Genomic DNA, 17,295 nt, shown 5'->3' on the forward strand with positions numbered 1-17,295 from the left:
GCTGAACTTGCAGGTCTGGCTCCTGCAGCGTTAGAGTTTGGAGGTTACTTGCAAAGGCCAGGGCGTCCTCAACTCTTAAATGCTACGGAGACAAATGGAAGAGGTTCTCTGTCTGGTGCCACGCACAGAAGATTAACCCTCTACGGATTACGGCCTTAAGTACTGCCGTACCTGCTGACGCTGGCCAAGGCTGGACTGGCGCACGCTTCCATCAAGATTCATCTTGCTGCGATCTCCCGATACACCAGAACCACGGGACGGACGTCTTGGTGGTCTCATCGTCTGGTGAAAGAATTCATGAAGGGACTGTTCAGATCGTTCCCGCCGGTGAAGGCCCCGGCGTGGGAGCTCAACGTGGTGCTGACCAAGCTCATGGGACCTCCGTTCGAGCCTCTGCACTCAGCTCCGTTGAAGTTCTTGTCGTGGAAAACAGCGTTTCTTGTGGCCATCACCTCCGCACGACGGGTGGGAGAGATCCAGGCCCTTTCCTGCAAGCCCCCGTACTTGACTTTTCACGACACGAGGGTAGTGCTCAGGACGCACCCCTCCTACGTGGACCGCACAAAGAGTTTTCGGAAGACGTCACAACTTTTTGTGAACTTTGGACCTGTCAATCGGGGGATGGCTCTCTCGAAGGCTTGCATTTCCAGATGGCTCTCCGGCTGTATCATGTACTGTCATCGATTGGCAAACCGACCGCTGCCTGGCCGTCCGAGAGCCCATTCCACCAGAGCGATCGCAGCTACCACGGCGTTCCTATCTGGTGTGCCCTTGCTGGACATCTGCAGGGCTGCTACGTGGAGGTCGACGCACACCTTCACGAAATTCTACTGCGTCGATCGGGATTCCAGGGAGGAGTCCAGGGTCGGCCAAGCAGTGCTGCGCAACCTGTTCGCCTAAGGTGAGCCTGGTGAGGAGGTAAGAATTGCTTAATGTTGAGTTTTGGATGTAATGCTTAATGTTGAGCCTTTGCCACCTCCCGTGGTTGTGCATGTGTGTACTGCTATGTATTCTTTTATTCATGAGCATGTGAATCCATGCCAGACCCCATGCTGGAGAAGGAACAAGTTACTTACCTGTAACTGTTGTTCTCCAGCATGGGTCTGGCATGGATTCACATGCGAACCCTCCCGCCTACCCCTCTGCAGCTCTTCACTTGGTCATACTGCCACTTCACGTGCTATCAAATCTGAAGATGGCTGCCAGAGGCGGGGCTTAGGGAGATGGCAGTCATTGGCTGTGGTCAGTATGACGCAGAGATCAGTGATTGGGTACTACTACGAAAGACAGATCAGAAACGAAACTGATACTGATTTTTTCTTTACCGAGGATTCCCAGCCTGACGGGGAATATTCATGAGCATGTGAATCCATGCCAGACCCACGCTGGAGAACAACAGTTACAGGTAAGTAACTTGTTCCTCGTCAACAGAGGAAGCAAAAGTTATAAGAGGGAAGAAAGACAAGGGCAAGCCTTGGATGATGAGAAAAGGGATTCACCCTAGTTCCTCGAAGCAGAACACAGTACCTTATTCAAAGAAGAAGCTGTTGCCGCGGCAGTTGTTCCTGCTAGTTTCCTGCAGACCCACGGTTCCTGGTGCTTCGGTCGTGGAGACGAGAAGGAGGACGTCTGGAGGGGTCTGCACCACTCAGGGATGAAGCCAGCGGCAGCGACGGTGAATAAAAGGTGCGCTCCTTTAAAAACAGGAGAGGCTCTTCAGGTGGCTATCCGGACCACTACAGAAGTGTGCAGCGATTTCGACCATGAAGAGGATCCTCTGGCTGTGGAAGATGAGCTGGTTGACCCCACCAGGCTCAAGGGAAGAAGACTCAGGACTGGATCTTCTCTGGTCGTCGAAGGATAGATAGCTCAGGACTGCAGCAGGGCTTCACCGGAACGAGGTAGTTGCAGCAGCCATCTTCTTCTCCGCTTCTCTTCGGTTCCTTGTAGTTCCAGTGGCGACTCTGACTTCCAGCCCAAGAGTCCTGCCTTTTATGCAAAAATCCCCCATTCACACAAGCCTGGCTGTCAATCAACCAGCAGGGGGGTTTTCCGGCCCAGACAACCACCTTAACCAATCATGCCAACGTGCGACTTGGGTTTCCAAGGATACCCTGTGCAGGGGGGTGACTACACCCCTCCCTCACATACAGCCCACCTAGACGCCACAAGGAAGGCTTCTTGGAAGAAGCCCACCAAAAGACGGTGAACAAAGAAGGCAAACCTAGTTTGCTGCGCAAAGTAAAACACAAGAATGACTTTAACAAAACGAAATGGCGAATAAACCCAACCATAGCCAAAAAGAGCATTTGGTTGAGCGGTTTATGTTCGAGGCTACTATGATAGCCTGGAACAGTACCACATTTATATAATATCTGTAGAAAAGCTAGGGTAGATACCACTGCCACCAGCCAAGTCTGAATGTTAAAAGAGCAAAACAAAGCTCAGAGAGGCACAGACAAAAATGGATAGGAGTTAACCCTTTTCAGTACTCCATGTAAGATGGGGTGCACTGGGTCTAGTTTTAAATGACTATGTAAAGTAAATGACAACTTTACTTGTTTTCTGGGGGACAATAGTCAGCCCCAGAAAAATGGAGTCAGTGGGAAGTCTCAAAGACACCCCTGTGTCACTGCACGGAAGGTGCTGTGTAACACACACATGGATTGGTGTCATGGAGTGGTGTCCTCCAGAGCCCACTATTACACAAACAGTAAAAATACACATGGCAAAACACATGCAAGAGTGGGGAAAAAAGGCTCGCACTCTTACCAAGTGAAAAAATAAACTCCAGAAATCCAGCAAAGCTGCTGGGGGATGGATTCACTAGGTGAGGGACATTAGCCATAGAATGAGAATTCTCCCTAACATGTAGCAGCCTGCCAGGCATCCATTCACCTTTTCCTCTGGGATAGAGGTTATAGGTGGTATGTCCTGTTTGGTAGAAAGGGACAGATCCCATGAGCCAGGCAAGGGCAAAGGCTTTTCTCGTTTCCTGTATCGGGCAGTGGGGACTCTAGGGACCAGCAGACTGCAGGGTGCAGCAACGCCCAATGAGCCTCTTGGAGTTCTCCCACATGCTTCTACGAGCACTGGCATAGGTGGAAGCAGAAAACCTCAGACGCCTGGGCCTTGCAGCTTGTAAGCTGGGGTACTGTCTACCGTTCTTAAGTAGACCACTAGACAGATCAACTCCCCCTCCATAATAACTTGAACAGGATCTTCAGGAGAAACTGAGGGCCATGTTAATGAATGGTGCTGTTGAAGAGGTGTCACCCTTGCTGAGAGCTGTTTTCTGGTACCCAAGAAAGGAGGAAGACGCCATCCCATACTAGACCTCGTGGCCTTGAACAAGGTCCCGAGGAAGGATAAGTTCAGGATGATGACTTTGAAAGAAATTCTCCAGACTCTAAATCTCTGGGACTGGTTGGTGTTGCTGGACCTTCAGGATGCTTATTTCCATGTACCGATTCACCGAAAACACAGGTGGTTCCTGAGAATGGTCATCAGGGACACTGCTCATCAGTTCAAGATGCTCGCCTTTTGGCTTAACCTCCGCGCCCAAGGTTTTCACCAAGCTGATGGCAGTGTTGGCGCCACTCCTCGGGAAATCTGTTCTTATATTCCCATAGCTGGACTACTGGTTGATCCAAGGAAGGTCTCGGGAGAAAGTATTGACTCATCTCGAGGAAACATGCTCTGCTTCACGGTTTGGGCTTCTCCCTAAATTTCCAGAAGTCCCACGTAACACCACTGCAGCAGCTCCAGTTCATCGGAGCAGTCCTGAAGAAACGGGTACGGAAGGTTCCAACCCCTCCCCGAAGAAAGAGTAACCATTGTTATACAAGTGGTCAAGCTTATCCAGTGCCACAACAGTCTACCCATGGTGTCCTTCTTCCACCTCCTTAGGTCTCATGGCTTCCTGGCCAACAACCTTTCTTGGTGGGCCAGCAGGGAGAGCTAATGGCGGGGGGACCATTTTGACCACCGGGACATCAGGCCCTTGTGGTCACGGATGCGTCCCTGAAGGGTTGAGGTGCTCACTGCGGGGTTCTGCAGGTGAGTGGCCATTGGTCACCAATGGAATGCTAGTGGCATATCAACAGGCTGGAGTTGCGGGCAATCAGTTTGGCCCTAATAGCCTTTGTGCCTTCCCTCAAAGGGAATCGCATCCTCATTCTGACAGACAACACAGTGGCCATGCACTACCTCTACAAGCCGGGAGGCGTGCAATCCCTGCCCCTATGCAGGGAGGCGCTTCAGCTGTGGTTCTGGTTTCTGGAGAACCGGATCTTCACTTCAGCTGTCCATTTATTGGGAGCAGAGAACGGGCTGGAGGACGCTCTTAGCAGGCAGAGCATGATCTCACACAATTGGGGGAAGAGTGCTGGGTAGTTATTGAAGAGATCTTTTCCCGGTGGGGTACCCTGACAGTGGATCTGTTTGCCACGAAGGCCATCACTAAGTGCAGGTAGTTTTGCTCAATGGAATTCCCAGCAAAGGGTGCACTAGAGGATGCGTTCCTGGTGGAGTGGATTTTCGACATCCACTATGCGTTTCCTCCGATACCTGTCATCCTTTGGGTTCTCAGGAGTTGCAGGATGTTTCCTGCCACCTTGATCTGGGTCCCCCGGGACTGGGCGAGTAGGACCTGGTACTCTGATCTACTGGACCTGACAATCTGCCCATCCGAGGCAGCCGGACCTCATTTCCCAATCAGAAGGTTAGGTGCTCTACCCGAACCCAGAGTCCATAAACCTACAACCGTGGCTCTTGAGTGGGACCCATCAGAAGAGGTACTTAAGGTGTTACTGGCTTCACACAAACCTTCTATGAGATCATTGTACGTGTGCAGGTGGAGAATGTTTCTGGTTCCGGACTGGGACCTCAATTTGGTTCTAACTTTTTTGATGGCGACTCTGAGCCCATGCGTTTGTGTTCTATCAGATTACTTACCCTGAAAACAGCTTTCCTGGTGGCAATCACGTCAGCAAGACTTGTGTATTTGTATTGTATTTGTTAGGCTTATATAGCGCTTTATACCAAAGCGCTGCACATTTACAACAACAGGATACATTTAATATAACAATAACAGTAACAAGAAGCAAATTACAATTTTGATTCAGTCAACAAAACAGCATGTAGAGCAATATCACAGAGGGAAGGGGGAGAGAAGTGGAGCAGAGCTAGGAGGGAGAGGGAGGGGGAAGCAGGAGGAGGCGGCAGGAAGGGGTGAGGGCGAGGAAGGGCTGGGGGAAAAGAAGGGAGAGGCTTAAGGGGGGGAAGAGGGGAAGGGAGGGAGAGTGGGAGAGGGGAGGGGTATGGTGGGGAATGGAGAAGGAGGGATTTAAGGGACGTGCGGAAAGAGGAAAAGGTAGGTATAGAGCAGATTGAGAGAGGTAAGGAGTTCTAGTGGAGGGGGGCCAGGAGTTGGAAGGAGCGGAAACAGGAGGAGGCACAAGGGGAGGGAGGAACAGTGAGGAGGATGTGGTCCGCGGAACGGAGGGAGCGAGAGGGTGTAGAAGGAGAGAAGCGATAAGGGGGAGCAAGATCGTGGAGAGATTTAAAGACTAGGTAGAGAAAATGAAATTTAATTTGCGTGAAAGGGGAGCCAACCAATGGAGGATAAGGAAGCGGAGATGGAGTCACGGTGGGAGAGGAGACAGAGGGTACGGATGGCAGAGTGATAGATTTAAGGGGGGCAAGATGAGAAGAAGGTAGACCAAAAAGTAGGAGGAGCAGTAGAAGAGTCGAGAAAAATGAGGGAGGAGATTAAAAGTTTAGTAGCATGGAAAGTAAGGGAGGGTCGAACTTTGCAAATATTATAGAGGTGGTAGCGACAGGCACAAGATGTGAGTGAGATGTGGTGGGAAAAGGTGAGAGAAGAGTCGAAGTGAAAGCCTAAGTTACGAGCGTGAGGCGAGAAAGTGAGATTAGAGGGAGGAAAATGAATGAAAGGAGGAGGGGAGGGGAGGTGGGGAAAGGAATTGGAAGGGAAGACAACTACTTCAATTTTGTCAGTTTTAAGGGAAAGAAAGCGAGAAGACATCCAGTTTTTAATAGCAGTAAGACAGGAGGAAAGTTTAAGGTGGAGATCAGGAGTGAAGGAAGAGAAGGAAGGAAAGAAAGAGCTGTGTCTCGTCGGCATAGAAATGATGAGAGATGCCAAATGAGGAGATGATTGGGGCAAGGAGGGAGGTGTAGAGCGAGAATAGGAAAGGACCAAGCACCGAGCCTTGGGGAACTCCGTAAACGAGAGGGTGGGTGGGAGAGGAGCGGCCACCCCAGGAAACAGTAAAAGAGCAGGAGGAGATGTAAGAGGATAGCCAGTTGAGAACAGATCCCTTGAAACCAAAGGAGGAGAGAGTGCTGAGAAGAAGGGGATGATCAACAGTGTCGAAGGCAGCAGAGAGATCAAGAAGAATAAGGACAGAGGATTTCTTTGAGTGTCGGGCGGAGAGGAGGGAGTTAAGGATGTAAGTGAGGGCTGTTTCAGGAGAGTGTTTGGGACGAAAGCCAGATTGAGAAGGGGGAAGGAGAGAGAGAGATTAGTGACAAAGGTAGAGAGCTGCGAGTAGGCAACACGCTCAAGAAGTTTAGAGAGGAATGGGAGAAGTTGGAAAGGACGGAAGTTAGAGGTGAGTAGGGGATCAGCAGAAGGTTTCTTCAGAATCGGAATGATGGTGGTGTGCTTGAAAGCAGAGGGGAAGGTGGCCGAGGAAAGGCAGGTTAGTGTGCTTCAGGCTCTATCTTGCAGGCTTCCCTTCCTGCGATTTTTCAAGGAAAAGGCGTCTCGCAAGGTGCGCCCTAAATTTCTACCAAGAAGTGGTTTCAAAATTCCACGTGCCCCAGAGCATTGTTCTGCCAGTTTCGATCCACCTCTACATCCCTCTATGGATGAGAGAAGGCTACACAGGCTGGACCCTAAGAAGGTGCTCGGCTTCTACATAGCTAGTACGGCAGAATTTTAGTGTGATTAACAACTTTGGGGCTTTCTCTCTGTCCAGGAAGCGTCTGGCTGTGTCCAAACAGACACTCTTGCTGGATAGTTCTCTGCATTGCTGAGTATTATCGGAGAGCGAGAAAAGATCTGCAACCAGGCATTAGAGCTCATTCTACCAGGGGTGTAGTGGCATCATCCACATTGCAATGGGTGTGCCTGTAAAGGACATATGTCGAGCAGCAACGTGTTTTTGCCCCATACGTTTACTAAGCATTACTGCTTAGATGGGGCACATGGTCCTGATGCTCGATTCCGCATGGTGGTATTGCAGAGCTTCCTTGTCTGAGGGCTTTCATCCTGCCTCAAGACTCTGTAATGCTTTGGGAGTCTTATCAGATGAGGAATATGTTGCAGAATGAAATGAATTGGAGAAGAAATGACTGGTCATTTTCTGTCTATGGATTCTTCTCCCCTTCTTCTGCAGATTCCCCATCACCCACCCATCCTGGCCTGTGATCAAATTGGTCTATTGCCGTTTTCTGGTTGTTCTCTTCTAAAAGGGTTAGAACTTGAGGTGATGAAGATTTGGGTGAGGCACGTTTGGTGCCTTTTTACATTGGGTACTGTCAGCCGGCTGCTTTCAGTGTGGTGTTTGTTACTCACAAAAACAGTTATCAATTTTTTGGCTGTCATTAAGCCGAATCCTATGGATTATTCCCTCACAGCTGCTGATTTTGGTGGGGAAAAGGTGGGGAACTGAGTTACTGGGGCGCAGTGACGTAACAAATAAACGGCCGGTGTCACGCTCGCAGTCGGAGTGGCATGGCCGAGTCAATAGGCTTCGATAATCGATGTCGAGTTGTACTGTGTCCCCTGTCGAAAAGGTTTGACGCTGGAAGGATAGCTATCGGATGAGAAATCTGTAGTAGTAGAATCCATAGATAGAGCATTACCAGTAATTAATTTCTCCTTCCCCATTCAATCTGATACCTTTCTTGCTAATCTGCACTGAGATCATTATTTCTTCCTGAGGGTCAGTAACATGGGTCTAGTTAACAAATGCATTTGAATAACTTGTGGTCCAAATACAGTGTTTACATTCTATTTTTAGAAAATTCAAACTGAAGAAACCTCCTCAAACTACCTTAAATTGGTTATGCTTACTTATTCGGTGACTTCATACTTTATCTCTACGTGGGAAGTATTTCTTAGGGATCCATGGTTTGTGGGAAATATTTCATTTGGGTAATTACTGTTACATGTGTGATGATGGAAAGAGAAATTCGATGAGTTGTGGGGCACATCTGTCACAGGAGGGCTTGACTGAATGGAGCATGTAAACAAGAGTGTTTCAGGTGTGATGGGTGGGATACACATCAGGTGGAAGCCTAAGTAGAGTAAAGCACAGAACGATGGTGGAACTGTTTGTATTCTGGCACTGATAATGGGTGTAAAGTAGATGACTACTTTGCGTAAGGAGGGTGAATAGGTTGATTACAGTTCAATGTGCAGTTTAGAGGAATTAAAGGATGTTTACAGACTGGGGGATTAGGTGGTAGGGGGAGTCATTTAGATACTTGGGTATCCAGGTCTTTCATAACATCAAGGATACATTTGTGCACAATACGGGAAGGGCATTGTCAAGAATAGGAGATTCGGTCCAATTCTGGAAGAAGTTATCGATGATATAGATGGGGAGGGTAGCATTGTTTAAAATGGTCGTCCTCCCAAGACTCTGCTACTATTTCACCAATATCCCCTATTGTATTAAGATTTTTTTCAAGAAGTTGGATGAACAGTTTGGGGAATTATTGTGGGACACTGGGAGGAGGAGGGTCTCACTGACGACCCTGCGACGCACACGCTGGGAAGGGGGACTTAACTTGCCGAACTATGAATGGTACTTCATGGCATCGCAATTGCAAGCGTTTTTAGCATGGACAGATGAAAGGGGGGAACAGTTGTCAAGCTTATTGGTGGGGGGGGGAGGGGATTCCGGCCCGTTGGAAAGGGGTAGAATTGTTGTGGGGCACGATCGGAGGGAAGGGGCCCACTAATATATTTCAGGTGGTGCAGGAAATCTGGAAGAAACTGCTAGGGAGACTGCGACCACCAGGGCTATATGGGGATTGATACCGGGTGGAAAGCGACACAAAGTAAGGAAACTGGTGGCATAGTTTAGTGTAAAGAAGGGTATCCATTGCCTTCAAGAGTCGCCAGGGCCCGTCCTTGGTGCAATGGATGGAAGGCATCTGTAGATGGGGGATGGCAGAGCCAGCCCTACAGATAAGGGGTGTAACTGCCACTTTTACTCCCTAAAAATAGGCCAATACTCCCAAAAAATATAAATGGGGAGTAAAAATAATCCCAACAAAAAATGGAGACGGACGCACATGACCTTGTGCTCCATGGATATGTTTGGGCGAGCAGTGCAATGTAGCACCACAGGAAGAAATTGCTATAATTTTTGCTTGATCGGAAGAAGTAAACGTGTACCTTTTTAATGTGTATGAATTACTAGGTGCAAAGAAATAATTATTGCTAAAACATTTCTGTTTCCCAGTTACAACATATATTTTTGCTCACTTATAAATTACTTCCATTGGGAATTGGACTTAGATTTGTACTCCCTAAAAAATCATTTTACTCCCAACTTTAAAAAATACGGAGTAAAATACTCCCACTTAAAAATCTTATCTAGAGCACTGGGCAGAGTTAGACATTCTGGAACAAATCCAGAAATTGGAGGATGGGGTGGTGGTAGACTGGAGCCAACTGTTAAATTAACTGCACTCCTTGGCAGATCTGAAACCTCCCTGAATGTTAGAAATTTAGTGGACGTGTTCAAGAAGCAGGATGTTTGCGGGGAGTAGAGGGGGAAGGGACAGACACTTGCAGTAATGCTGTGTGGAACCTATGGTCTGACATGTTGGATACATACTACTATACAACTTTCAGTTGCTCTCCTAGGTTTTTGCGAAGAGATGTGTAACCGCCAATACAGTGTTGTGATTTGTATTCATATGAAAAAGCTCAATAAACAGAGGTTTAAAAAATAGGATGATGGCAAAGTAGATGGTAGACCTCGATTTTATCATTTATGAACCACTGAGCATTTCATTTTTTTCTAAAATGAAAGTTTGGAAGCATACATTTTTTAGATTCTGTATTTGAGGCTATTTTAGTATGAAGGGTTTTGTGTAGCTATGATTTCGGTGTTAAATAGGTAGTAGGTATGAGAGGTATTTCCCTGGCAAGTCTGACCATTTCTGTTTTTGTTTCCTCACAGAAACAGCTTATGGTGATTGGGATGGATGTCTATCATGACCCCAGCAGAGGCATGCGCTCTGTGGTTGGATTTGTTGCTAGTATCAATAAGTAAGTAGCCTTACTGATTTAATAAATTAAGCAGAAAATGAACACTATCCTCTGTTAAAATACAATCAAATTGTATAACACATAATTGCCTCAGGGTTTGTACTGTAGGTTCTAAAGAGAAAGATTGGGCAGGTAACAAGTTCTTAAGTAAAAAAGACGTGCAAATGAATACTTGTTTTTAGATGCATCAAAACACTCATTTGCCACCCTAATTTTTCTGAGAATGCAAAATGGAACATATGTCTCAATGGAGTTTTATTGCATCACGTTCCAAGTAGAGCCACCACTGTGTCAGTCTGTCAATCTCCCAGTTTGCTACAGCTTGTGCCTGGAAGGATTTGAAAAGTTCCTTTTTTCTCTCTAAATAACAGAACAAGTATTATCTTTTCTTCCAAAATACTCTTAGGTTAGCCAGTTGTATGCTTACATCCTGTAAACACTTAGCAGTGAAACCTTTCTTGAGCACACTAAACCGTAACTGTGTTCGATATAAGTGAGAGAAATTGTGAATCCTTTGACGCTTATACTGCAAGGCCCTTAAGCATTTGATGCTGCACGAACTATGTTCCTTTGCCTCATGTTGGATACACTGAAGATAATGCAGATTTAGGCTAATCTTCGATATTTTCGAACCTTTGCCAGCTGTCTACGCCACCACGGGGCACAGCACTGCTCAGCGTTGGCTCTGTCCGATGCCCATGAGCATCCCTACAAGCTTAGTTACTTTTTTCACTCACTTGGTAGGCTCAAGAACATCACGTAGATTTGTTAAAATTATTCAGTGTGTCATGCCTAATACCCCGAAGCCCTCAAACTTGAGGCTCTGGTCTGAAAATGGGAGGCAAATGGAAGTTTCGGATCCTAACAGGGTGTGTCTCAACTGCTTTGGGGAGGATCATAAAATGGAGGATTGCGGATCCTGCCAGTTGATGCACCCTTAGTCCCTCAGGAAGTGTGTTGCCAAAACTTGAGGATAAAAAGAAGCAGTATATGAATAGATAGCTCCCATCCCCCAGCAACTCTTTCAGACATTCTTCTTCCTCCCCTAAGAAGGGGGGGGGGGGAGTCCTCAATCCCACTCGTGGGATAGCCCTGAGGACTCGCCACTGTACGGTGTCAAACCAAGTCCTAAACTCCGTAAGAATGGGAAACATTCAGGCACAGATGTTGCACATCTTTGCCATGGCCAGGCGGCTCCAGCGGTGCCCTCAGTCACCACCATGCTTAGTGAAGTAAGCAAAGTGGCCTTTTGGGACCACAGCTGCATGCTTGCTGGCTCATTTATCATCTCCTCCAGTAGATTCTGCTCTGCCAATACCTTGTGCCGCTCCCAGCATCGAGGTGTTGGCACTGCTCTCCTTGGGGCAGGCTGGTGCCAGTCTTCGCTAGAATACACTCTCTATATTCAGGGGTTACTGGGCACTTTGCTGAAGATTTCTGTGAGCATGTATAGCATAGCATAGTATAGTGGACCTCGCTTCTGGCTTGAAAGGTGCCAGCAGCTTAGACAATTTCCTGGATCTTGATGTCCTTCCTTTGCCGGGGCCGAGCAGGCCTCATGCTTCCTTTTAAAAGTTAAAGCTAAAGTCATGGAGTCTTTTGGTTGGTCTATTCAAACTAGGCTTAATGTTCAGTACGACCTTACAGATATTTTGGACAAAGGTCCTTTTAGGAAGACCTTGTTGCCCTTTAATCTGGCTGTTGCTGCTCCTGTGTTCTCGGCCTGAGATAAACTAGCCTTCCATAACAGCGGTTGGCTAGGTCCTTGTTAAGAATCATCGCCCGACTCACTCAGAACTGGATTTCTCACCACGTACCTATCACAGTGGAGCTTGTTGATGCAGGCTGTGACAGTAGGCTTGAAGAGCAATTCTTGTCCTTCTTTATCCCCTGACAGTGAGAGCAGGAAGCTGAACCACATAGGATAGAAGGTTTTCACGCCTGGCAGCCTCACTTTGTGGTCTTTCAACGCTACCTGCACCCTGCCCAAGTATACAGTAAGTATTTTGTCTCTGTGTGTCATCTCCATTGCATTGCAGTGGAGAACTTGTTAGCTGAGTTGGTGCGAGGTGGTTTTAAACAATCTTGTGGGAGATTGGAGAGAAGCTTGTTAGCAGATATTGCAATTGGGCCTTGACACAGGAGATTGTGTGGTGTGCTATAGCCCAGTATGGTCCTGAAGATTCACTCTTGGGTGAATACCTTAGAATTCACTCCTAATTGAAACCAGTCTCCCACATCAATTTTGTGTGATGGTAAACAGAGAGGTGATTTGTTAATTTCTCCAGCATGGGATCTGGCCTGGATTCACATGCTCATGAATATTCCCCGTCGTCAGGCTGGGAATCCTCGGTAAAGAAAAATCAGTATCAGTTTCGTTTCTGATCTGTCTTTCGTAGTAGTAACCAATCACTGATCTCTGCGTCATACTGACCACAGCCAATGACTGCCATCTCCCTAAGCCCCGCCTCTGGCAGCCATCTTCAGATTTTTACCGCACGTTCAAGTGTTGGGATCCTCGTGCTATTGCTCTCGAGCGTTAGTGCTTTTTTCGCGCTTTTTCTTAGGAAAATTTTCTCTTTTTCGGTCAAAAGAGCCTCAAGCTCCACCGTTACTTTATCCGATCAACGGGGACCCGTGTCGGATTCTTCTACGCCCCTCGAGGGTGAAGATTTCGTCGAGCCACGCTTTTGGAGGACTCCAGAAGTTTCTCAGGCCCTTCTCGAGCATGGCCCAGGAGAAGGGAAGCTCGACACCCGGAAAGCTGTTCAGGGTCGGCCCTGGATGCCAGCTTCAGAATGTCTTTAAGGAGGACGAACACTCCCTTTGCCTCTACTGCCTGCATGAGGACAAGACGCACGTGGAGAAGGACTGTGCGTTTTGCGGCAATATGTCGGAGCGGACCATGAAGGACCGCCATCTGCGTCTCGCCAACTGGCTGGAAGGGAATAGCCCGTCGGGCGAGAAGAAGAAGAAGTCCGAGCAGTCTTCTAAGACCTTTGAGGGCGCCCCGGCGACGGGGGTCCAACAGAAGGCCAAGCACCGCGAGTCCGCTGGCACCGGGAGCGCCGAACGGTCGGGCTCTACGGGCACCAGGCAGGGCGCATCCTCCCCGGCGCCATCAACCACGATTCAACGCTCTGGCTCGGGTAAGAGGAAGGCCGAACACCCGGCGAAGCTCCTGGAGAGACCCCGGTCGTGCTCGACGGGCCCCATCGGAGGGGGAGCGAGGTGGTGACCCTCCCCCCAAGGAGAAGGCGGTGAGCGCACCTAAGGTGGTGAAAGCCTTGATCCATCCGGCCAAGGCCTCTATCGAGACAGTCGCGGCGGCCCTGGCTCAGCCTGTGGAGGCTACACCAGTGGTGGCGACCTCGGGGCCCAGAATCTCCCTGCCACCGCGGAGGGAGTCCTCTTTCATGCCCATCGACAGGACCCCCGTGAAACCTCCGACGGAGAAGAAAAGGGGGGGGCAGGAGGTCGTCGTGGATTCGGCCTCAACCTCTGAGGAGGAGCTGATCGAAGTCTTAGGCCACGGCGCTGGCGTGGAAGAAGACCATCCTGTCGGGAGGGACCCCGACGTAGGAGACGACGAGAACGTCGAGGGGGCTCCTGACCGCCCATCGGAACCCCCTCAACCAGTGCCGCAAGACAACTCGGCGGCCATTTTGTTGGCTATACAGTCCTTATGCTCGGAGATAAGGACGAGACTGCCGTTACCACCAACGGAGGAACCGCTCCTGACGGGGGACCCGGAGCCAGGCCCTTCTGGGAGCCCTCCTCTTAAGAGAAGGATTCATCCTCCACCTCCTTTTCAACCATCGCGCCCTGCTCAGCCCTCCTCCCCGTCCACGACACATGGGGATGATACGGGGACTGACACGGCCGCGACGGGTACAGACGACGAGGTTTACGACGAGGATCTCCCGTCGTCACCTCCCCCCCGGGCTTCCCCGCCCGACGAGATTGGATCGTTTCACGCCATGATCACCAGGGCATCCGAGCTTTTCCAGCTCTGCCCGGAAGAGAAGAAGGAAGGTTTCCCTTATCAACGGCGCGAGACCAAGAGGAAGACGGTCCTCGCTGTTCCTCTACTGGACGATATCTGGGATGAGGGTCTCTCCCTCCTCAAGAACCCATCCACAACGCCGGCGAGAAGGGATCGGTACGAGAAGAAGTACCGGGTCCCGGACGCGCCCCCTTGTGCCTTCGGGCACAGCCGACCCCGGACTCGGTCGTCTCCGCGGCAGCCAGGAAGAAAGCGGGGGGGGGCTCGGCCTCTACGTCAACCTCCCCGCCGGACGGCGAGGGAAAGAAATTGGACACGATGGGACGCAGAGTCATCTCATCGGCAGCGACGACGATTAAGGCTGCCAACGCCTTGGCTATCGTAGCCCGCTACGACAGGGAGTTGTGGTACAAACTCGCCCCCCTGCTGGACTTCCTACCAGACGACAAGAGGGCGGAGGCCCTAGAGATCTTGCAGGAAGGAGAAGTGGCGTCGGACCACGCCATTACGATAGCGATGGACATCGCTGACACTGGATTTCGCCAGTTGGGCAACGGCGTGTGCCTTAGGCGGCGTGGATGGCTCAAGGCTACTGACTTCCGTCAGGACGTGCAGACCAGAGTCTTGGACATGCCGTTCGACAAGAGCAACCTGTTTGAGAAAACAGTGGACGATTCCCTACAAGCCATCAAGGCGGAGACGGCCCGGGCTCTTGGTGTTCTCCAGCAACGACGGCCGCCCTTTCGGAGCGGCGGATGCAAACAGGGTGCCTCCAAAGGTTCCAGCGGCGGATTTTCCACCTATCGTCAAGCGGCCCGTTCGTCGTCACAGGAAGCCTACAGGGGACGAGGCAAGTCGGGCGGACCCCGCCGTCGTCGCCAAGGAGGACAAGGCGGCAAAGCCTCGTCGAAGCAGGACTGAACCGGCCGTGGGGTCGGGCCCCCACCGAAGCACCCCGGTGGGAGGCCAGCTGGCGAGCTTCGTCAGCGTGTGGGAGTCCATCTCCACCGACCGTTGGGTGCTGGACGCCCTGGCTCAGGGTCACGCGCTCGAGTTTCTAAAGAGGTGACCGCGCGTCCCCCCTGTGGCCAGGAAGGAACATCACGTCCCTCAACTTCTCTTGGAGGTAAAGGCGATGCTCAAGAAGGGCGCCATCGAGCTCGTCCCAAAGAGGCTTCGGGGCTCCGGAGTTTACTCAAGATACTTCCTCGTGAAGAAGACGACGGGAGGATGGCGTCCCATCCTGGACTTACGACGACTGAACAAATTCATCAAGGCACAGAAGTTCCGGATGGTCACCCTCCAGCACGTCCTGGGCCAGCTGGAGGAGGGCGATTTCCGGTCGTCGTCGGATTTGGAGGATGCTTACTTCCATATCCCCATCCTAAAGGGACACCGAAAGTTTCTCAGATTCGTGGTCCAAGGGCGTCACTACCAGTTCAGAGCCCTTCCCTTCGGATTGAGGTCGGCACCCAGGGTGTTCACCAAGTGCCTCGCACCAGTGGCGGCGCGGCTGCACCTAGCGTTGATCCACGTCTACCCCTACCTGGACGACTGGCTCTTCCGAGCAAAGACGAAGGAGCTCACCGCGGAGCACACGGCATGGACTGTCCAACTACCCGCGTACCTGGGATTCTCCATAAACTACGCCAAGTCCCACCTGGTGCCCGCGCAAGACGCACTGTTTCTGGGAGCGAAGCTCGACACAGTGTCGCTTCTGGCCTCTCCGTCGGAGGAAAGGACGAGGGCCATCTTGGGCAAGGTGCAGCGGATGCTGGTTGCGGACGCGGCCAGGGTGAGGTCCATTAAGTCCCTCCTCGGAATGATGTCTTCTTGCATTTATCTCATCCGCCTGTGCAGGCTTCGGATGCGCCCGTTGCAGGAGTTCCTGGACGCGCGCTGGATCCAGACGGACAGCTTCGAGGACAGGATCACACTCGACGAGAGTTTCCGACGAGCGATCCGGTGGTGGGGCACCCGTGCGCATCTGACGGCGGGCATGGACTTCCAGACCTCGGGCCACCAGAAGACAGTGACCACGGATGCCTCCCTGGAAGGGTGGGGAGCGCACACCGAAAACCTGCATGCGAGGGGTCTTTGGCTGCCGGCGGAGAGGTCCCTCCATATCAACGTCCTGGAACTCCGTGCAGTGTTTTGGGCCCTCAGGTCCTTTCTTCCGTCGCTCAAGGGCAAGGTGGTGAGGATCTTCACCGGCAACACCACCACCATGTTCTACATCAGGAAGCAGGGCGGTACCAGATCCCCAGCCCTGTCCAAGGAGGCACAGGATCTGTGGCATTGGGCCGTCACCCAAGGGATGTTTCTGGTGCCGTTTCATCTGGCAGGAATAAAAAACACCATCGCCGACTCGCTCAGCAGAGAGCTGCGCTCGTGCCACGAGTGGGAACTACGACAGGATCTAGTGGACCGCCTCTTCCGATGGTGGGGCACACCCCAGATCGACCTGTTCGCGACGGCGACGAACTCCAAGTGCCGGAGGTTCGCCAGCCGGTTTCCCCAGCCGAGGAGCATCGGCGATGCTTTCTCGTTCCCCTGGGAGGGCCTGTTCCTATATGCGTTCCCTCCATTGCCGCTGCTGATCCGGCTCATCAACCAGCTCAAGAGGTCACGGTGCAGGATGATCCTCGTCGCACCTGCGTGGGCGAGGCAGATATGGTTCCCGGACCTTCTGGACTTGTCAGCGTCCCCGTCAATCAAACTGCCAGTGGACGCGGATCTTCTCTCCAGGGAAGGAAGCGCCATCCTCCATCACGACCCGAAGTCGCTGAACTTGCAGGCCTGGCTCCTGCAGCGTTAGAGTTTGGAGGTTACGACATACCGGCCGACTGCAGAGAGGTTCTTGCAAAGGCCAGGGCGTCCTCAACTCTTAAATGCTACGGACACAAATGGACAAGGTTCTCTGTCTGGTGCCACGCACAGAAGATTAACCCTCTACGGATTACGGCTC

At 50.9% G+C, this 17,295-nt stretch overlaps 1 protein-coding gene across 1 annotated transcript in view; it reads left to right on the top strand.

Annotated features, from left to right (window-relative positions):
- PIWIL2 (piwi like RNA-mediated gene silencing 2) overlaps positions 1–17,295 on the top strand; it is a 2,524,398-nt gene that overhangs the window by 2,111,898 nt on the left and 395,205 nt on the right. The window contains exon 19 of the mRNA XM_069617761.1: positions 10,233–10,321. Coding sequence (XP_069473862.1) covers positions 10,233–10,321 — 89 coding nt within the window. The remainder of the gene's footprint in view (positions 1–10,232; positions 10,322–17,295) is intronic.

This window comes from Ambystoma mexicanum, chromosome 10, assembly GCF_040938575.1.
Source record: "Ambystoma mexicanum isolate Mex_15411 chromosome 10, UKY_AmexF1_1, whole genome shotgun sequence".
Taxonomy (NCBI): domain Eukaryota; kingdom Metazoa; phylum Chordata; class Amphibia; order Caudata; family Ambystomatidae; genus Ambystoma; species Ambystoma mexicanum.